This window comes from Boleophthalmus pectinirostris, unplaced genomic scaffold (assembly GCF_026225935.1).
Source record: "Boleophthalmus pectinirostris isolate CB_2022bp ecotype Guang Dong unplaced genomic scaffold, ASM2622593v1 HiC_scaffold_2824, whole genome shotgun sequence".
Taxonomy (NCBI): domain Eukaryota; kingdom Metazoa; phylum Chordata; class Actinopteri; order Gobiiformes; family Gobiidae; genus Boleophthalmus; species Boleophthalmus pectinirostris.
This window is the reverse complement of record NW_026571289.1, coordinates 223063-245562: the sequence shown is the minus strand read 5'-3', so window position 1 is coordinate 245562 and position 22500 is coordinate 223063. Positions and strand designations below refer to the sequence as shown.

The window sequence follows — 22500 nt, the reverse complement described above, 5'->3', positions numbered from 1 at the left end:
TGGGTACGAAGCCCCAATAAGTATCACGATGAGCGAGGCAGCAACTGACCTGAAAGATAAGGTCATGGCCCGAATGAACACAAGGCAACCCCGATGCCAGTTACAGAGGCTAAGTGAAGTACCATCTGAAAGTCTCCTAGACGATGTGAATGCAGCACTGAGAGCGATCCCTACCACAACAATCACTGAAACCAATGAGCTGATCTACATTTCAGCAGCAGTGATCCTAGAGGTGCTGGGCTATAAGAGCAACCATGGGAGCCATGAGATACGATACCCACCATGGAAAAGACGGTTAGAGGCTAAAATCAAGGAGGCGAGGAGAGAAGTGAGCCAACTGTCAGAGGCCCAGAAAGATGCAATGAAAAAGCAAGTACCCAAGAGGTACAACCAGATGCCCGACCTGAAGCACTCAAACCTGCCAAACAAAGGCTCCGAGTCTTGGCCAGCCGCCCAAAGAGGTACACATGAGATAATGAAGCCAGACGAATAAACCGGCTGTTCACGTCACAACCGGCGAAAGTGGCAGGGTAATAACACCAGAGCAGAGCCACCAAGGCTGGAGACTGAGAGGTACTGGAAAGGCACATGGGAGAGGGAGGCATCACATAACACAGATGCACAGTGGCTGGTGCATCTGAGAGAAGACCACAGCAACCTCCCTGAACAGAATCCAGTCACCCTCACAGTGGCAGACATCCAGGAAAGAGTCTCGTATGAAAAACTGGACCGCACCGGGCCCTGACATGATCCATGCATACTGGCTAAAGAAGCTCACTGCTCTCCACGAGCGCCTGGCAGCACAAATGAACCAGGGTGGGACTCACCCTGAATGGTTAACCCAAGGGTGTACGATCCTGATCCTGAAGGATCCCTCAAAGGGTGCAGTCCCATCCAACTATCGGCCAATAACCTGTCTCTTCACGTCATGTCAGGCGTCATCGCGGCTAAGATAAGTGGGCACATGGATCCATACATGAGCGCAGCGCAGAAGGGCATCGGCAAAAACACCAGGGGAGCCAAGCACCAACTCCTGGTTGACCGAACAGTCGCCCGCGACTGCAGAATTTGTAAGACCAGCCTGTGCACTGCCTGGATTGATTACAAGAAAGCTTATGACTCAGTGCCACACACATGGATCACTGAGAGCTTGGAGCTGTACAATATCAACAGGACTCTAAGGGCGTTCATTGCAAACTCAATGTGGTTGTGGAAAACCACCCTTGAAGCCAATGGCAAGCCACTTGTACAAATGTCCATCAAATGTGGCATATACCAAGGAGACTCACTGTCCCCACTGCTGTTCTGCATCTGAACATCCTCAGCCAAATCATCGACCGCACTGGCCACGGATATGACTCAGAAACAGGCCTCCATCAGTCACCTCCTCTACATGGATGACATCAAGCTGTACACGAAGAGTGAGACATCGACTCACTGATCCACACCACAAGGATCTACAGTACAGACATTGGGATGTCATTTGGGTTTGAGAAATGTAGCAGGATGGTGATAAAGAGAGGAAAGGTAGTCCACACAGATGGGGTGTCACTCCCAGAGAGAACAATAGCAAACCTTGAGGACAGTTACAAGTACGTTGGTATCCCACAAGGAAATGGCTCCTCAAAGAGGCAACAAGGAAAGAGGCTACAACCAAATACCTGCAAAGAGTGAGACAAGTCCTAAGAAGCAGCTCAATGGCGAGAACAAGGTGCAGGCAATCAACAGCTACATCCTGTCAGTGATCAGATCCTGCAGGAATCGTAAGCTGGCCAAAGGAGGAGATACAGACCACAGATGTTAAGACACGAAAGCTCCTGAACATGCATGGAGGGTTCCATCCCAAATCCAGGACCCTGAGACTGTACGCAGGCTGGAAGGAAGGAGGGACTAGTGAGTGTGGGAACCACTGTCCAGGATGAAACATCCAAGCTTCTTGAGTACATCAAGGACAAGGCCCCGACAGATGAGGAGCTCAGAGAATGTCTCAGACAGTGGGGTCCAGAGGAAGAGGTGCTGGAGGGACCATCATGGCAGGACAAACCCCTACATGGGGCGTACCACCGGAACATAACTGAAGTGGCTGATATCAAGAAATCCTACCAATGGCTTGAGAGGGTCTGAATGTCACACAGAGACACTGATCCTGGCTGCTCAGGAGCAGGACCTGGGCACTCGAGCAATAGAGGCCCAGATCTACCACACCAGACAAGACCCACGGTGTCGACTGTGCAAAGAGGCTCCTGAGACAGTCCAGCACATAACTGCGGGGTGTAAGATGCTGGCAGGGAAAGCATACATGGAGCGACATAACCAAGTGGCGGGCAGAGTGTACAGAAACATCTGTGCAGAGTTCGGGCTGGAGACCCCAGGATCAAGGTGGGAAACACCTCCAAAGGTTGTGGAGAATGACCGAGCCAAGATCCTGTGGGACTTCCAGATACAGACTGACAGGATGGTGATGGACCAACCAGACATAGTGATGGTGGATAAGAAACAGAGCAGAGCCGTGGTGGTGGAACATCACAATACCAAGCGATGGTAATATCAGGAAAAAGGAACACGAGAAACTAGAGAAACACCAGGGGCTCAAGGAGGAGCTGGAGAGAGTCTGGAAAGTGAAGGCATCAGTGGTGCCTGTGGTGATCGGACACTCGGGGCTGTAACCCCCAAACTGGAAGAGTGGCTACAACAGATACCGGGAAAAACAATGGAACATCTCAGTCCAGAAAAGTGCAGCACTGGGAACAGCAAAGATACTGCGCAGAACTCTCAAGCTCCCAGGCCTCTGGTAGACGACCCGAGCTGAATGAGAGTGAGAGACCAACCACCGTGGAAGGTGAGAAACACATTTATTTAATTTTTTTTAAATAATATAAATAATTAGTATTATTATAATAATACAAATTCTTCTGAGCTTTAGGCATGTTTTCTCAAAAAAAAAATCTAAAAGAAGCCAAAAAAGTCTTCCAAGATTATGTGAGCTGTGCTGTCTGTGTGCCTCTGCCTGTGCCACTCTCATTTCTTCCTTTGCACATGAAATACACAATGTCTTTTAGAAAGTGTCTGCATGTCCTGCCCACCGTTGGAAAGCTCTGGTGATTGGCTAAAACAATATGCCAATCACTTTCTGGAAGAACCAATGACTGAAGAGATTTGGTGTAAACATCTTTGACCAGGGGTGGGCAAACTTTTTGGCTCAGGGGGCCACAAACGGTTCCAAAATATGAGGGAAGGGCCGGACCAGGGCGCCATCTAGTTGTGGCCGTCACCATATTTTCTTTAGCCGACCTCCTACACTAGAATTTCCACTGAGAAAAACGCACGATTGCAAAACTCCAAAGTACGAGCCTAGAATCAACTAAACCATTCCTGTAAAACACTTTCCCATAAAACATTGTGGCAACATAATACGCCGCACCTCAATGTAAATGTAGTGCACCATCTACTGGGAAACACCGGAAATACAGGAAAAATAAAACATTAACAAGGTTTATTATTATAATTTATTCAAGTTCCGCAGGTCGGATTTAAAGTTTTAAAGGGCCGCATACGGCCCCCGGGCCGTGGTTTGCCCACCCCTGACTTAGACCGTTCACACACAAAAGCAGGAAGTAGATTGGTGGACTTGTTTTTCAGCGGCGTGCTCCAGGTAAACCAAGGCACGGACAACTCCCGGGATGGTGTCATTTTGAAGACGAGTGTGAGGAAAACAAACGAACCCAACAGCGCCCAGAGAAACGACAGTGAGACAAGCAGAAACATCTATTTTCATTCACACATTCGTCCACTCATACCACATGGAATTATTTTATGAAAAAAACAACTTGATATTCTTTTTCTGTGGATTGTTAAGGACTAAATGAGAACATAAAAATGTTTTTTATTTACATGTAAAAAGGACGATCAACAGGTGCATCCAAATACACTTTAGATCTACTTCAGTCCAGGTTTAGTCCTGGTGTAGTCCAGGTTCAGTTGTGTCCAGTGATCAGAGGGTCAAAAATATATATATAAAAAAAAAAAAAATCTAAAACAGGTTTAAAGTCACACACAAGAGACACAAAATTCACTTACCCAAACTATAGATGGACCAGAGCAGGACCAGAGCTGTGAGGGCCATGACCAGGACTAAACCAGGACTAGACCAGGACTGAAAATGCCAGTAAAACATGTGATTTTGTCTTCACACATTCAAAAAGCAGAAGTTTGGGTGTGTCATTCGTTGAGAAATATCAATAACTCAGATGGATCATAACTGTCACGGGTTTGTCCTAAATCAATATAAAGAAATGATGGCTCAGCCAAAAAAAAAGAGAAGTGAAAGTGTGTTTTTTATTCACACCACAGCCCAATGTGCAGAGTGCAATATTTACACTAAAAATGATGAAGCAGAGTTTAAAAAAAAAAAGTATTTACAACAATATTTACAGCAGCAGCAGCAGCGTTTACAGCAAACCAGCACCCACATAGTCAGGTCAAGGACCGACAACAAAATGACTGGAGCTCCCCCTTAAACACCAATTAACAAAACATAGAGTTTTAAAAATTAAAGTAGGTAAAAATTATTCTCATGATCATAAATCAACTTGGAAATAAACATAAAAACTATGACTTAAATAACTCCTCATATGATTATCCTCAATTCAACTTAATAAACTTAATATAATTTAATAAACAAAATAAAGACACAAATGGAGCACAGCGGTGGAGTCCGAGATCATGTGACCTCCTTTAGCGCGTCACTGTGCATTATTTAGAACACGAGCGGGAAGTGCCTCGGTTTGGCCCCTGAAGCAGAGAGCGGCGTGGATACAGCTGCAGGTAAGAAGTGTGTGGTGCGTAGGCGTCGAGTGTGCACCTCCAACGCACTAGTGGAGAAAAACAGAGTCCAGGTGGAGGGGAAACAGTTTGTGGAAGTACAGGACCGTGGGACATACGAGCGTCCTGCGGGGAAACACGGGGGAAGTGTTCCGCGCTCTCTGCTGGTTAAGGCGTGTCCTCGGGCCAGAGAAAGACGCGCCGGTCGGGTGATGAAGAAGAAACTATGGTCGCTCTGTCACATGATCAAACACTTTCTGAAACGTTTCATGAATGAGGTCCTTTTTTTGAAATGGGACATTTGGCCTCATTCATGAAACTTTCTTACAAACACATTTGTACTTAAGTCCTTCTTATGAACAGTTTTGTTATTCACTAAACTTTTTCTTAACTGAAAATGTTTTTGTGGAAGAACAAATCCTACGAACAGTCAGGAGCACCCGTAAGAACAAATATTCTACTGTTTTAGAATATTATTACTCTGATAATGCAACAAAAAAATCTAATTCCTCCATGATTCTAAGTTATATATTTTCTTAAATAATTTCCTATAAACATAAAATAATGTGTGATCCTATAACCTTTGAGGTGTTTTCAGTGGTGTTGTGTAGTTGTGCACGACCCTGACTGAGTCTGTACTGGGGAGATGGACCAATCCAGCCCACGATGAGGCCTCAAAGTGCCGTGAGCCCCGCTGCATCGCACCGACCGCACCTCTGAATGATGTTGGGCGTTTTATCGAGCTGTGGTCTACTGGGTCTAACAGACTTAAGGCTGCAGTGAACCTCAGTCTGTCCCAGACCCAGGGCCTCCACATGGGCCTCTGTCACAGCCCTGATCCTGGTCCCTGACCCTGGTCCCTGATCCTGGTCCTGGCTCGGTGTTGGTAAATTCAGGACAACTGTCACTTAAGAAGGAATGTGGGATCTTAAAAACACTTTGTGAATCTGGCTCAGTCTCTCAGCAGCTTCTAAACGTGGAAGTTACAAACATTTTTTAAGAAGATTCATTAATGAGGCCCAGTGTGTCTTTAGTTTCTTTGGCAGCAAAAACAAAAACACAAGTGTGTTTCATTCAAATGTGTTCATTTTATTGGTCAAATGTAAATAGAACATTGAGCACATTTCTATAGTGACACTCTTTTTTATATGAAACTTTTAAGTGGCTCCACGAACAAAACGCCTCTGAAACTATGACTGTGTGAACAATATACAAATATATGAATGGAACACTCTGGCACGTGGTTATAGATCATTTTTTTAAAGAGTCTCGTCCCAGTGTGGGCGTGGTTCTGTCGGACGCTCCAGAGGATCAGATCTTCTATGATTTCTACGGGTCGTCTCATTTCAAACTAAAGCAAAGTTCTCTGGCCTTAACAGGAAGTAGACTGCACCTGGATCCTGTGCATCAGAATCATTTTCAAACCAAAGCCTCAAGTCTGTGAACAGTGTGTAATGTTCTAAGATCAGATTTGAACTGACTGGAGTGAGTTTGTGAAACATCAGTAAAAGAAAATCTGAAAACACAAAACAGCCACAAAAGAAGGATTATAAAAAAGAGTCACTAAACAATAGAACAAAACAGTGACTCTGTATTTACACAAATGGACTGAACATCCCTCACACCCGACCCGGTCCAAGTCCAGGGACTCACACCCGACCCGGTCTAAGTCCAGGGACTCACACCCGACCCGGTCCAAGTCCAGGACTCACACCCGACCCGGTCCGAGTCCGGGACTCACGCCCGACCCGGTCCGAGTCCGGGACTCACGCCCGACCCGGTCTAAGTCCGGGACTCACGCCCGACCCGGTCTAAGTCCGGGACTCACACCCGACCCGGTCTAAGTCCGGGACTCACACCCGACCCGGTCTAAGTCCAGGACTCACACCCGACCCGGTCTAAGTCCACGTCTCAGGTGGATCTGATCAGGTCTATCTCCAGGTCCTCTGAGGTCCTCTCTCTGGCGCCCCTTCTGGCCCGGACCTGAAACAACAGGACACAGCAGATCCACACGTCACAAAACCAGGACCACAGACTGAAGAAGTTTTCTGAGGGAGCGTGACGACACCCACAGTGTTCAGCTCCAAATGAAGCTCATGGAGGCCAGCAGTTACAGCGGCTCATCTGGAGCCTGATTGGTCTGTTAATGTTCAGATCTGGATTTGGGACAAAATGTTGAAGTCCAAACCCCAGGATCATGTGGAGCAGGTCCAGACCAACATGTGAAGGTCAGAGTGAAGAACCTGACAGCAGCAGGTCCAGAGAGACACTTTTACACACAAACTCAACTGGAGCCAGAGTCCATGGAGCCCAGAACTAAACCAGGACTAAACCAGGACTAGACCAGGTCTAAACCAGGACTAAACCAGGACTAAACCAGGTCTAGAGTCAGTACCTTGCAGTAGCAGTAGGACAGTGGGAGGATGCAAAGGAGCAACAGAAGAATCACCACGACTCCGATGATCAGGACTGAGTCTGACTCTGCAACACAAAAGAACCCAGATCAGACCAGGACCAGAACTGAGACCTGGACATTTTGAACGATTCAGGAAGTCTGTGGAGAGGAGTGTGTGTGTGTGTGTGTGTGTGTCATCTAAATTCTGATTGGATGCTGAGAGACATAAAAATGTAAAATCAAAGTTTTACCTGAACATTTCACCTCCAGACCCCAGGAAGAGGAGTAAGAACCAGAGACACATTCTCTCACTGAAGACGTCTTCACACAGTCAGATGAGACCTTCCACACACGACTTTGTGAAAAATCATCTCTCTGTTCTCCATAAACAGCAGAACCACAGTCCAGGTCTCTGCACACACCAACTGTGTGCTCCTGGTCCCAGTGTCCAGAGGAGTCCACTCGTCTCCACTCTCCTCTGTGTTTCACCTCCACAGTCCCAACACAGCGACTGGCTCCTCCCATCAACCTGAGCTCTGAACAGACAAGAGACAGAGTGAAGCCCCGCCCCTTTACCTGAGCAGTGAAGCCCCGCCCCTTTACCTGAGCAGTGAAGCCCCGCCCCGAGCAAATTAAACACCTGAGCTAAAGTCTATTCTCTATCTATGACTGGTGACTCTACTGTTTACAGCAGGGGTGGGCAATCTACGGCCCGGGGGCCATATGCGGCCCTTTAATCTTGTCTTTTAAAAGTGATTTCAATTAATAGTAAATACTATGGGACTTGAAAGACAGATATTTTATTGTACTGCTTTGTAATGATTTTCAATTATGGGGTATTTTAATAACATGGGATATGTTTTCTACATATCCTTTGTTTTTTGTTTTTTATGAGGTGGATTACCAAAAAACTCCATCAGTCTGCTCCCGGTCTCGTCCTTCTGTCAAACTGTAGAACCCTTTGTGGCCCATGAGTCAAAAAGTATGCCCACCCTGGTTTACAGTCTTACAACAAATAATCTGTGGACACAATCTCCACATCAGGACTAGAGTTTGTTTGTTTATTTCTTTAGTTGTAAAAAGGTTCAGTTAAACTTTGCAGTGAAATTTGACACCGTCTGATTTAAACTTATAGTGTACACGGACACGCCCCCTCACACAGAGTGTGTGTATCTGTGTGTGTGTGTGTGTGTGTGTGTATCTGTGTGTGTGTGTGTGTGTGTATGTGTGTATCTGTGTGTCTGTGTGTGTGTGTGTGTGTATGTGTGTGTGTGTGTGTGTGTGTGTGTGTGTTGTTAGTTGAATGTGTGTAAGTGTTTTTTGTTGTTATAAATCAGTTAAAAAGTCTTAAATGATCAAAGATGCTCCATGTTTATCTTTTGTCATATCTGTGCCATAGTTGCCATAGCGACCAGTGTAAATGTCCCGTCTCCTCTGATGGTGCATGTGCACAGGGACATGAGTATCCTGGTTTCTCTGAGCTCATGGAAACACTCTGTCCAGAACAGTGTCATAACCGGGATCCTGCTGCACATGTAAACGCACTGACACTTCCACTTTACAAATGAAACACATTTAAGACAAAAGCAGCTTTATTTTCTCATCTATGACGTCATCAGAGACACAACTTTGTCTAAACGGATCTTTTCTGTAGAATCCATTTACAACAAGAATCAAACACACACACACTCCCAGCATCGTCCATCACAAACACACAGGTTTACTCCATCTCCAGAGAATCAGCAAAGAGAACATGAGACAGTCTGTCACTGTCACTGCTGCACACAATCTACAAGATTCAACTATTAAAGCAGAACTCTGCTGCAAAAGGGACTTTTCACACATTTAACCATGTCACACATGTTTCCTTTCTTCTGTTTGGACACATTCAACCTGAACATTTACAAAAACACTTTTACCTGAACACTTCACCTCCAGACCCGAGGAAGAGGAATATGAACCAGAAACACATTCTCTCATTGAAGACTCCTTCACACAGTCAGATGAGACCCTCCACACACGACTCTGCGGAAAATCATCTCTCTGTTCTCCATAAACAGCAGAACCACAGTCCAGGTCTCTGCACACACCAACTGTGGCCTCCTGGTTCCAGCGTCCAGAGGACCCACTCGTCTCCACTCTCCTCTGACTCTCACCTCCACAGTCCCAGCACAGCGATTGGCTCCTCCCACCAACCTGAGCGGCTCTGAACAGACAAGAGACAGAGTGAAGCCCCGCCCCTTTACCTGAGCAGTGAAGCCCCGCCCTTTACCTGAGCAGTGAAGCCCCGCCCCTTTACCTGAGCAGGTGAGGTTGACAGTGGCTCCAGAGGAGCAGGTGCTTGAGTTGGAGCGGGGACAGTCCATCAGAGCAGACTCATGTCCCTCACAGTGGAACGTCTGCCCCAGAGGAGAGAGCGCCCCCTGGAGGAGAGAAGGAGCCCCACAGTCCAGCTCCCTGCACAGCACCTCTGCCCCCCGCTGGTCCAAGTCCCCGTCACAGACCCCGGTCCAGGACCCGTCCCAGATCTGCACTGATCCTGAACACAGACCGGACCCCGAGACCAACCGCACCGACTCTGTGGACACACATGTGACATCATCACTCTGAACCAATAGGACGCACACATGTGTGACATCATCACTCTGAACCAATAGGACGCACACATGTGTGACATCATCACTCTGAACCAATAGGACGCACACATGTGTGACATCATCACTCTGAACCAATAGGACACTTGTTGTGATCATGTGACTTGGACACAAACTCAGAGGACGTGTCTCTTTTCTCTTTCCTCACTTCCTTCTTCTTGATTGTGCAGGAAATGGATGAGTAAGTCCCGCCCACAGAGGAGACACAAGGAGGAGACACGAGCTGAGGGTGAATGAGTCTTTCCTCAGACGCTGGTTCTGACCTAAATGACTCTATAATCAAACTATACAAAGGATTATTTTATATTATTATTTCACAACTTTAAATCAAAGTCAGAGCAGTGTCTTTATTTTAAGACAAATGTATTTTTAGCTTTTTTAAAATGAGTTTTAATGTCAAATTCTGGATTCTGTAACATGTCAGACCTGCTTTGCTGCTGTTTCTGTCACTACGACAACACAAACTCCTCACTGTGACACTAAAACAGTTTGATTATTTGTATCTGATGTTTGCTCCTGAACCCTCCCTCAGGTCTCCTTTGTGGTTTCCTTCCCTTGTCTTCTCTGTAGTTTCCTTCCCTTGTCTCCTCTGAGCTTGATCTGGTTCATTTGATTGACAGCTGACAAATGGAGGATTGAGGAGAGGAAGCAAGGAGAAGGAAGCGAGGTGCCTCCTGCTGCTCCTGTGGTGTTGGAGTTTGTTGTGTTTGAGTCACAGACTCAGGAGCGTTGGATTCAAAGTGAGAGGGGTTTGGGTTCAAATCAGAGACACAACTTTGTCTAAACGGATCTTTTATGTAGAATCCATTTACAACAAGAATCAAACACACACACACTCCCAGCATCGTCCATCACAAGCACACAGGTTTACTCCATCTCCAGAGAATCAGCAAAGAGAACATGAGACAGTCTGTCACTGTCACTGCTGCACACAATCTACAAGATATGTTGTTAATATGATTAAGTGAGATTCAGGAGCAGGACCAGGCCTCTCCTCTCACCAGCGAACCACAACTCACCTCAACCACGCCTCTAATTTCCCAGAAGCCTATATGGAGCAGCCTTTCCCATCATCCCAGTTTGTCTCGGCAAACTCAATCAACGATTTTACGTCTTTCCCAAAGATATCCAGCTTTTCACCGCTGCAGCTCCTTCAGTCGTTTCAGAGTTTCAGAGGGTTTTATCACGTGCCATCCAGTCTCCTCTCTCAGTCCAGCCGACAGCTCTCCCGCCTCGTTCGAACTATATCCCATTGTTATCAAGCCATTGTTTGGGGGCACGAGTGGTCTAGTAGGTACATTCTTATCCATTTCGACCGCGACACCGCAGTCCACATCATCAACAGAAGGTCTCGCTTCTCCACAATCTCTCAGTTCCTTCAAAGCTCACCTAGTATCTGTTCAGAATCAGTTTGTCACCCGTGCCGCTCATATTCCAGGTCATTTAATCTCCATTGTGGATTCTCTCTCTTCGATTTTACAGGAGCTTGGCTCTGTACTCGGACGTCCAGCTTATTCCAGTTCCCCATTTTCGACCATGATCTTCGATTAAGCAACCCCGCTCTCGCCCCTCTCGTCTCGATCTCGCAACTCACTGTCCTCAACAGCCTCGCCCTGAGCTCCCTTTCTACCTACTCGACCGGGTGGAATAACTTAAAAGCTCTTTTCAGTCTCCATCAGCTCCTCCTCAGTTCTTTCGATGTCAGCACCATCTACAGTTTCGCCACCTTCTCACATCACTCCAGGAACATCTGCCTCTCCACCATCCAGGCTCATCTCTCAGGAGTTAACGTCATTGCAAGATGATCTCCAGCAAGGACTGCCCATCTCTCTCGCTGTCTCACTGCCACTTTTCCACCTTGATTAAGTCCGAACCTTGTCTCCCGCCTAAACACTTACTACTTACTTCAGATATCCTCTACCTCCTATCCTCACTCTTTGTTCCAGATACTATTTGCAGTCCAAGGACATCTTCCTCACAGCCTTCTTGGGCCTTCCGATTCTTGTTCTGTTCTTGCACTCTTATAGCCAATCGTTTTCGACCCGTTTGTCCACCCCAGGCTTCTGATCTCCTCTTACATTCTACGGTCTTTGCTTATCTTCACTCTCTGCAGGAATATAACAGACCAGTTGGGAAACACCTTCCCTATCCACCTCTTCGCCTTAACTCATCGATAAGTCCTTGCGAACCTTTCGTAAAATATCTCGCTTTCCGTCACGCCTCCGATTCATTCTTCATCGATCTGTGCTTCCTCACAGAAACGGGCAGATGGCTTCCAGGTTCTGGTTCAGTAACATTTCCAATAAGTTCTATACTCTCTGGCATAGCTTCACATTTGTTTTCCATCCACTCTTTCCACATTGGCATGGGCACATTTGACCGAAAACTCAGATCCTCGGTCACCGGGCCTCCAGCGCCTATCTCATTAAGACCTCAATGATCTCTGTCCAGCCCATCCTATCTTGCATTCTTTTAAACCTTTTGGGGGTCCCGTTCCGGCTGGGCCAATTGTAGATTGAGACAGAGCCCCCACCCATAGTCTCAACCAGCCATCTCTGCCTCGCTTCGTACATTATCAATAAACTTCTTTGCACTATGTCGTTGTTGGCATGGTCCTTGCTAGTGAATCAACTATTAAAGCAGAGCTCTTCTGCAAAAGGGACTTTTCACACATTTAACCATGTCACACATGTTTCCTTTCTTCTATTTGGACACATTCAACCTGAACATTTACAAAAACACTTTTACCTGAACACTTCACCTTCACACCCCAGGGAGAGGAAGAGGATGAACCCCAGACACATTCTCTCACTGAAGACGTCAACACACAGTTAGATGAGACGTCCCACACACGACTCTGTGGAAAATCATCTCTCTCTTCACCATAAACAGCAGAACCACAATCCAGGTCTCTGCACACAAAAGCTGTGTGCTCCTGGTCCCAGGGTCCAAAAGGATTCAGTCGTCTCCACTCTCCTCTGTGTTTCACCTCCACAGTCCCAACACAGCGACTGGCTCCTCCCACCAACCTGAGCGGCTCTGAACAGACAAGAGACAGAGTGAAGCCCCGCCCCTTTACCTTTCCCTGTGTTACTGTGGCAGAGTGGTTAGCCTGGTGTGTGAGTGTCTTTACCTGAGCTGTTGTCTTCTGTCAGGACCCCTGCACACACAAGAGACATGTCACATAATGGCTTTTTAAAAATTATTATTATTATTAATTCACTCAAATACACAATCAATAAAACCACACAAACCACACATACAACACATACGATACATACGATACATACGATACATACGATACATACGATACATACGATACATACGATACATACGATACATACGATACACGGGCGCCATAACAACAACCAACTATAGAAGAGGAAACTCAAATACATAAAACCAAGGAGTGTTTATTTGCACTCTGGGTGTTAATTGTTCAATGGACACGATTCTTCTATTTACACCCGTCTTAAGAAAAAAGGGAACGGTGACGTGTTCGCTTACGTCATTTCCTGTGAAAAGCGCGGGAAGCTGGATTTGACAATCCAAAGAAATACAATTTAAAACGAAGGTAGGGTAAGGTAAGGTAAAAAGTAAGTCAGTGTTGCTACAAAAAATATTTGCAATGCCTGTCCGACCATTACTGTTTGGGTAATTAAGTTGAAGCATCACAGCATCATGGACAGTTTATTGAGCTTGTGCGATGTATAGTTAGCGGTTATGCTAGTTGATCTCTTTAGTCAGCAGTTCAAGTACAGCCTCGAGTAAGAGAATGGTGATATTAAAAGTGGTTCAAATGTCAGCACTTGGCCCTCGTAAGCACCAGAACTACTAGAACGACATCAGCCCGTTTGAGATTATAATGTATTTAATGCAGTTTTGCGCACAAAAACGAAACCTAACGCCACAAGGCTAATCTGTATAAAACACCCGCTGAAAAAACAGTTGGCTCTGTGCCTGATGCGGAGCTTCTGTCGGACAGTGGTGAGTCTGTTCTGGAGATGGTTCATGTTAAACTTTACAGAGATCATTCACATGCAGATCGTACGTGTGCAGGTTCAGTGCGTCTCTTTATTCAACAGCATCATTTCACTCATGTAAAGTCATTTAATTTACGTCAGTTCCCGTGTCACTTTCGTCTCCAGGTAAATTGTCCGTTGCTCGTGTGTTGTCCTCTTCATCACGCAGCAGTGCAGCCTTTCCAAACCTGTTGGTTATTGTGGATTTTTTCACATGGCTCCACACTGTCACACTGCATGATACAGTGTCAGTACCGGTTCACCCAATACACACAGTACACACAGTGAGTAGTGGCCCCTTACCTTGGCGTTACCTCGTCTCACATATGCGTCGTGGATCCATAGACCAAATGCGTCTCCTGCTGCTCCCGTGCGCCACATTTCCTCCCACACAGCACATCGACCGTGCCTCTTCCCGTGAGCCTCTAAACCAGAACTAAAACCAGAACTAAGACCAGGACTAAACCAGGACTAAAACCAGTTTTAAACCAGCACTAAAACCAAGTCTAAACCAGGATTAAAACAGGACTAAAACAACATTTAACCAGGACTAAACCATTAGGCGCAGACTGCGAATGATTGATCAATGATTCCGCATAGTTTTGAGTAAAAAAAAAAAAAAAAACAAATATTACTGTCAGTGAGGTTTTTTTTTTTTTTTTAAATAAATAACCTGGGTGTAAATAGCATTTTTGTCTAGGAACACCCAGGTGCCCTTCTATGTGCCACGCTAAATACACCTGGGTGTAAATATTAATAATAATAATAATAATAATAATAATAATAATTTGCCCTATGTGAGAATAACAATGTTAGATATTTACACCCAGGGTGCAAATAACATCAGCCATCAAATAAAGTGATACAGTTATGTTAGAGATATTTTCTTTAGATATTGTATGTTTTAATAAATTTTGTTTTGTTTTTATCAGGTTTATTATCTGGAAATATTGTGTTTGGTTTTTCTCGTGGTGCAATTTGGTTTATTTTGAGTCCATTGTGTTTTGTGTAGATGATATTTTGGACGGTGACGGTGCACAGGCTCATGTCGTGAGCTACAGTGTGTTCGACCACAGCTCCATCAGCTCCTTCAGCCTGGTCTGTGTCAGAGTCCAGAGTCTGAACAAGGACCAGCCCACATGGACCCAAGGTCTGACCATGATCTAGTCCTGATTTAGTCCTATTTTAGTCCTGCTTTAGACCTGGTTTAGTCCTGGTTTGTTTTGTTTTTATTCATGTCCTCATGAGCTACTGAAAATCTATTCTTCCTGAGGTTCGTGTCAGGCTGCAAATGTGTTTTTTCCCACCACAAAATAACAAACACATAAATAATCATGATAATCAAAATCAAAATAATAAAAGCTCAACTTGTGTTCTGATCAGAGACGCACAACTGGATTATTCCATCATTAAGCCCAACACACGTCTGCACACAAAATCACAACTGTTCCAACAGAGCGACTCCCGAGTGAAAAAGGAACAGTCTGAGTGTTTTATGGAAACTAAACGTCCTGATTCCTGAGGTGAGAAACTGTGGGTGTGAGTTCCACCTCTGCTCTACAGCGCTCTGTCCTCTGGGTTTGGTTTGAGCGACAGGTCGGGAGCAGAACGAGACTCGCCTGACTGTCGTGTGCAGCACTGATGCACGTCACTGAACAAAGTCACTTTACTCTACAGTAACAATAATCCAAGTATCATGATATTGTATCGTCAAAGTTCTAACAATAACATCACGGATCATCACCATCCATCCGTTTTCTTCCGCTTCTCCGGGGTCGGGTCTCGGGGGCATCAGTCTGAACAGAGACTCCCAGACTTCCTTCCTACACTTCCTCCAGCTCCTCCAGTGGGACCTGAGGTGCTCCCAGTCCAGTCCAGAGACATCGTCCCTCCAGTGTGTCCTGGGTCTTCCCTGGGGCCTCCTCCCGGTGGGACATGAACACCTCCTGAGGGAGACGTCCAGGAGACGTCAGAACAGACGTCTTCCCCTCAGACGCTCCTCTCCACGTGGAGGAGCAGCGGCTCTACTCCGAGCTCCTCACTCTGTCTCTAAGGGAGCACCCAGACACCCTGCGGAGGAAACTCATTTCTGTCGCTTGTATCCGTGATCTCGTCCTTTCGGTCACTACCCAGAGCTCATGACCAGAGGTGAGAGTAGGAACAAAGACTGACCGGTAAATCGAGAGCTTCGCCTTTCGACTCAGCTCCTCTTCACCACAACGACCGATACAGCGACCGCATCACTGCCCACGCTGCACCTGTCCACCTGTCAATCTCACGCTCCATCCTCCCCTCACTCGTGAACAAGACCCCGAGATACTTGAACTTGTCCACTTCAGGCAGAGACTCTCCACCCGCCCGGAGACAAGACGACTTTTTCAGGTCCAGAACCTCGACCTCGGATTTGGAGGATCTGATCTTCATCCCAGACGCTTCACACTCGGGTCAAACCGCCCCAGAGCTGCAGGTCCTGGTCTGATGAAGACAACAGGACGACATCATCTGTGAACAGCAGAGATGATCCTGTGGTCCTCAAACCAGACCCTCTGACACCTGAACCTCTGTCCATAAAAACAATAAACAGAACCGGTGACAGGTGCAGCCCTGGCGGAGTCCAACATGCACCGGGAACAGGTCTGACTTACTGCCGGCAATGAACACAGCTCCTGCTCCGGTCATACAGGGACCGGACAGCCCTTAGCAAAGGGCCCCAGACCCCATATTCCCAGAGCACCCCCCACAGGACACCACGAGGGACACAGTCGAACGCTTCTCCAGATCCACAAAGCACATGTGGACTGGTTGGGCAAACTCCCATGAACCTCGAGCACCGATGGAGAGTGTAGAGCTGGTCCAGTGTTCCACGACCAGGACCAAAACCACACTGCTCCTCCTGGATCCGAGGTTGGACTATCGGCCGGATTCTCCTCTCCAGTCCCTGACAGAGACTGGGAAGGCTGAGGAGTGTGATTCCCCTGTAAGTGGAACACACCCTCCGGTCCTCCTTCTTATACAGAGGGACCACCACCCCGGTCTGCCAGTCTAGAGGTTCTATCCCCGACCGCCACACGATGTTGAAGAGACATGTCACACAAGACCGACAACATCCAGAGACTTAAGATCCTCAGGACGGATCATCCACCCCCAGAACCACCAAGGAACTTTAACCACCTCAGTGACTTCAGGGTGATGGATGAGTCCACCTCCGAGTCTCCAGTCTCGACTTCCTCCTTGGAAGACGTGACGGTGGGATTGAGGAGATCCTCAAAGTTTTCCTTCCACCGCTAGACAACGTCCCCAGTCGAGGTGAACAGCTCTCCCCTCGCAGTGTAAACAGTGTTGGTGAAGAACTGCTTCCCCCTCCTGAGGCGCCGGACGGTTTGACAGAATCTCTTTGAGTCCGTCCGATAGTCCTTCTCCATGGCCTCCCTGAACTCCTCCCAGCTCCGAGTTTTTGCCTCTGCAACCGCACGAGCTGCAGCACGCTTGGCCTGCCAGTACCATCAGCTGCCACAGGAGTCCCACAAGCCGTAGTTGTAATTAATTTATCAAATTTAAATTTACATGAATTATTTTGCATAATTTTATATTTGATTGTTGAACACGATAGCAGATTCTTTAGTCTAGAAATCATGTTTTTTGCATAAATTTTGAGTTTTATTCTTGAAATAATCACTTAAATAATTTGTAGTATCAATTGGTTTGGTCAGAAAAGAAAGAGTCCTCTACTTCCAAAATGTTGGAGCAGATTTATTTTTCCGTCTCATTAATTCACAAATACATCCATCCATCCATTTCCTTCCGCTTATCCGGGGCCGGGTCATGGGAGCAGCAGCAGGGACTCCCAGACTTCCTTCACCCCAGACACGTCCTCCAGCTCCTCCAGGGGAACCCCGAGGTGTTCCCAGGCCAGCTGAGAGACATCGTCCCTCCAGTGTGTCCTGGGTCTTCCCCGGGGCCTCCTCCCGGTGGGACATGCCTGGAACACCTCCCGAGGGAGGCGCCCAGGAGGCATCAGAACAGATGCCCGAGCCTCAACTGGCTCCTCTCGACGTGGAGGAGCAGCGGCTCTACTCCGAGCTCCTCCTGTGTGGCTGAGCTCCTCACTCTATCTCTAATGGAGCGCCCAGACACCCTGCGGAGGAAACTCATTTCGAGCGCTTGTATCCGCGATCTCGTCCTTTCGGTCACTACCCAGACTCATGACCAGAGGTGAGAGTAGGAACAAAGACTGACCGGTAAATCGAGAGCTTTGCCTTTCGACTCAGCTCCTCTTCACCACAACGGTCCGATACAGCGACCGCATCACTGCCGAAGCTGCACCTGTCCACCTGTCAATCTCACGCTCCATCCTCCCCTCACTCGTGAACAAGACCCCGACATACTTCAACTCCTCCACTTGAGGCAAAGACTCTCCACCCACCCGGAGACGACAAGACGCCTTTTTCCGGTTGAGAACCATGGCCTCGGACTTAGAAGAGCTGATCTTCATCCCAACTGCTTCACACTGTATAAGAAGGGGGACCGGAGGGTGTGTTCCAACTATAGGGGGATCACACTCCTCAGCCTTCATGGTAAGGTCTATGCCAGGGACTGGAGAGGAGAATCCGGCCGATAGTCGAACCTCGGATCCAGCAGGAGCAGTGTGGTTTTTAATGCACAAATGTATTTCCATAATAAGCCCGTTTCTTTTAGTTTGGTCGCATCATTTAATCTCAGATTCTTGTACTTGTCCCACACTGCTCTGTTTTCTGATGAAGCTGCTTCACTTTAAATCATCTCTTTGCTTCATGTTCCCTTTAAGTTCAGGATCTAACGGGGGACGTGTTGTTTCTTACTGTTCTTTTTCTCAGTGGAGCCTGTTTGTTTGTTGATTATTGACATGATTAAATCAGTAAAAACCTCCAATGCTCTTTTCTGGATCATCCTCCAATAAAACTTGTGACCGATCAACATTTATGATCTTCCACAACTCGTTTCATCAGATTTTTAAAATATCTGTTTAATAAGAATATTCTGCCCTGATGTGAGGACTTTGGTCTTTCTGTTGACGACAGTTAAATGATGATCACTAAAACAACACAAAGTGAAATCACAAACTGAACATAAAACTGATCAATGTGGAAACATTAAATCAACACATGAGGCAGTTTGTGTCTCGTCTGTAAAACACTTCAGTTTGTTTTCTTGTTTTGTTGTAAGTGTCTGTAAGAAATTAAAGATTATTTTTCAAAGAGAAATTATTTCAACTCCAATCAATATTTACATCACCTAAAAATAAATCTCCTTATTTAAGTCACAAACTTTATCAAACACATCACAGAACCGATCGAAGAAACTGTTGGAGCGTTTGGAGGCCGACAGCAACTTCCATAAGAACACAGACCGGACCCGGTCTTTACCGGAGTCCGAGACCGGACCCGGTCTTTACCGGAGTCCGAGACCGGACCCGGTCTTTACCGGAGTCCGAGACCGGACCCGGTCTTTACCGGAGTCCGAGACCGGACCCGGTCTTTACCGGAGTCCGAGACCGGACCCGGTCTTTACCGGAGTCCGAGACCGGACCCGGTCTTTACCGGAGTCCGAGACCGGACCCGGTCTTTACCGGAGTCCGAGACCGGACCCGGTCTTTACCGGAGTCTGATCCTGAACACAAAACGACACTACACACACTTTTAGATTCCTGTCATCTCTATACATTTTTTTTTTAAATTTACATATAAAAAGGAAGATCAACAGGTGCATCCAAATACACTTCAGATCTACTTCAGTCCTGCTGTAGTCCTGGTTCAGTCCTGGCTCAGTTCTGGTTTAGTCCTGGTTCAGTCGTGTCCAGTGATCAGAGGGTCAAAAATATTTTTAAAATAAAATCTAAAACAGGTTTAAAGTCACACACAAGAGACACAAAATTCACTTACCCAAACTATAGATGAACCAGAGCAGGACCAGGACTAGACCAGGACTAGACCAGGACTAGACCAGGACTAGACCAGGACTAGACCAGGACTGAACCAAGATTAGACCAGGACTGAAGTAGGACTGAAAATGCCAGTAAAACGTGTGATTTTGTGTTGACACATTCAAAAAGCAGAAGTTTGGGTGAGTTGCTCTTTACATGAGGTGACCACATTTCCGTTTGTGAAAACACCTTGGGGGGGCCTCACCGTTTCTCTGATTTTTTTAGAGCAGTTTTGCATGCTTTTTTTTTTTTTTTTTTTTTTTACAGCGTATGAACACGTGTATTACAGGCGGGTAGTAATCACACACAAATGGGTCAGGACTAAACCAGGACTAAACCAGGTCTAAACCAGGACTAATCTTGGACTGAAGAGAGAAAACGCCGAGCAGTTTGTCCACAAAGTGCGATCGGGCGACAGCTGCGTTTACCTCCGTGAGGTGTGGAGCTGAGCCGCTCCTTTCTCCTGTGGTCACCTCCGAGCCCGTCCCGACAGTGAGTCCTGGTTCAGTCCTGGTTTAGTCCTGGTCTTGGTTCAGTCCGTGGCGTAGGCAGCGCAAAAATTTGATGGTGTGGTCCTGTTGTACTGGGGGTCTCCAAAAATGGCCCCGTGCAGGACTCTGCTCTGTCGGCTTCATTACGAAATAAATGAATCTTCAGTTTGTTACATAAAGAAGGAAAATAACAAAAGGACGACAACAGCAACAAGAATAGGAAGTAAAAAGTGTTGCACCTGTCGATCCTGTCTGAGAAAAGTGTATAAAGTTTGTGCTGAGGTTTTACAGCCTTAAAACAGATAGAATAATTGTAAAATAAAAAGTTGATACTTCGTGGATTTCCCCGTTGTGGGTTATTTTTAGAACATAACTCCCACGATAAACGAGGGACACTGTCCTCTCACCTCAACCTGTGCACATGGACTCACAGAATTTCTTGTCCAAGTCGTTGTTAAATGTTCATTTGTGCTTCGTCATGTTTCAGACTGACCCACTGTGTCTCGCTCCGTCTGAGTCACAGACGCTACGAGAGACGATCGATTTAATGAACGGTACTGAAAACCCAAACATTTGCATCACTTAAAAAAAAAAAAAACCCGGACGCCCCGGACAGGACGCAAAATACGGACATGTCCGGGGAAAAATGGAGGTTTGGTCTCCCTAGTTTACATCCTGTGTGTTTCACAGCAGAGAGCTGCTAGTGCGGCCGCTGCGTCTCACTGCTGCTGCACTGGATCTGGATTTTATTATTGATTCAAACACGAGCTTAAAATCAAACAGCTTCTACTGAAAGAACCAAAGATCCCAGAACCAAAGACCCCAGAACCAGGTTCACACACCGGGGTGACGGGTCTTTCTCTGTCTCGGGCCCCAGACTCTGGATCAAAGTGGCCCCTGTGCATCATCACAGACTTGGGCCTGTTTCAGTTCAGACTTTTGTTGAGGCTCCAGCTCTTTGACACTTTACACTGTTGGTTTATTTCACTGTTTCATCTTGTGTGTTTTTATCTTGTGTCTGTGACACACACTGATGTGGACAAACTGTGTGCCGGGGGCATGTGTGTGTGTGTGTGTGTGTGTGTGTGTGTGTGTGTGTGTCGTGTGTGTGTGTGTGTGTGTGATGTGTGTGTGTGTGTGTGTGTGTGATGCGTGTGTGTGTGTGATGTGTGTGTGTGTGTGTGTGTGTGTGTGTGTGTCGGGTGTGTGTGTGTGTGTGTGTGTGTGTGTGTGTGTGTGTGTGATGTGTGTGTGTGTGATGTGTGTGTGTGTGTGTGTGTGTGTGTGTGTGTGTGTGTCGTGTGTGTGTGTGTGTGTGTGTGTGTGTGTGTGTGTGTGATGTGTGTGTGTGTGTGTGTGTGTGTCGGGTGTGTGTGTGTGTGTGTGTGTGTGTGTGTGTGTGTGTGTGTGTGTGTGTGTGTGTGTGTGTGTGTGTGTGTGTGTCGGGTGTGTGTGTGTGTGTGTGTGTGTGTATGTGTGTGTGTGTGTGTGTGTGTGTGTGTGTGTCGTGTGTGTGTGTGTGTGTGTGTGTGTGTGTGTGTGTGTGTGTGTGTGTGTGTGTGTGTGTGTGTGTGTGTGTGTGTGTGTGTGTGTGTGTGTGTGTGTGTCGGGTGTGTGTGTGTGTGTGTGTGTGTGTGTGTGTGTGTGTGTGTGTGTGTGTGTGTGTGTGTGTGTGTGTGTGTGTGTGTGTGTGTCGTGTGTGTCGTGGTGTGTGTGTGTGTGTGTGTGTGTGTGTGTGTGTGTGTGTGTGTGTGTGTGTGTGTGTGTGTGTGTGTGTGTGGTGTGTGTGTGTGTGTGTGTGTGTGTGTGTGTGTGTGTGTGTGTGTGTGTGTGTGTGTGTGTGTGTGTGTGTGTGTGTGTGTGTGTGTGTGTGTGTGTGTGTGTGTGTGTGTGTGTGTGTGTGTGTCGGGTGTGTGTGTGTGTGTGTGTGTGTGTGTCGGGTGTGTGTGTGTGTGTGTGTGTGTGTGTGTGTGTGTCGGGTGTGTGTGTGTGTGTGTGTGTGTGTGTGTGTGTGTGTGTCGGGTGTGTGTGTGTGTGTGTGTGTGTGTGTGTGTGTGTGTGTGTGTGTGTGTGTGTGTGTGTGTGTGTGTGTATGTGTGTGTGTGTGTGTGTGTGTGTGTGTGTGTGTGTGTGTGTGTGTGTGTGTGTGTGTGTGTGT

The 22500-nt window shown here is 46.8% G+C and overlaps 3 protein-coding genes across 3 annotated transcripts in view; 1 reads left to right on the top strand and 2 right to left on the bottom strand.

The window, feature by feature from the left end:
- The window catches only part of LOC129410883 (CD5 antigen-like), an 8097-nt gene extending 3918 nt beyond the window's left edge, over positions 1-4179 (bottom strand). Inside the window, exon 1 of the mRNA XM_055159854.1 lies at positions 4078-4179. Within this exon, the coding sequence (XP_055015829.1) occupies positions 4078-4174 (97 nt within the window). The 5' untranslated portion in view covers positions 4175-4179. The remainder of the gene's footprint in view (positions 1-4077) is intronic.
- LOC110172305 (protein Atg16l2-like) overlaps positions 1-22500 on the top strand; it is a 99735-nt gene that overhangs the window by 24502 nt on the left and 52733 nt on the right. The gene's annotated exons all lie outside the window — the stretch shown is intronic.
- LOC129410880 (CD5 antigen-like) lies at positions 6514-13230 on the bottom strand. Its single transcript, XM_055159846.1, has 7 exons — positions 13215-13230; positions 13004-13030; positions 12619-12909; positions 9516-9794; positions 7468-7752; positions 7217-7302; positions 6514-6804 (listed from the first exon to the last, which is right to left on the bottom strand). Exons 1-7 carry the CDS (start codon positions 13228-13230, stop codon positions 6733-6735), a joined length of 1056 nt encoding a protein of 351 aa, XP_055015821.1. The 3' UTR covers positions 6514-6732.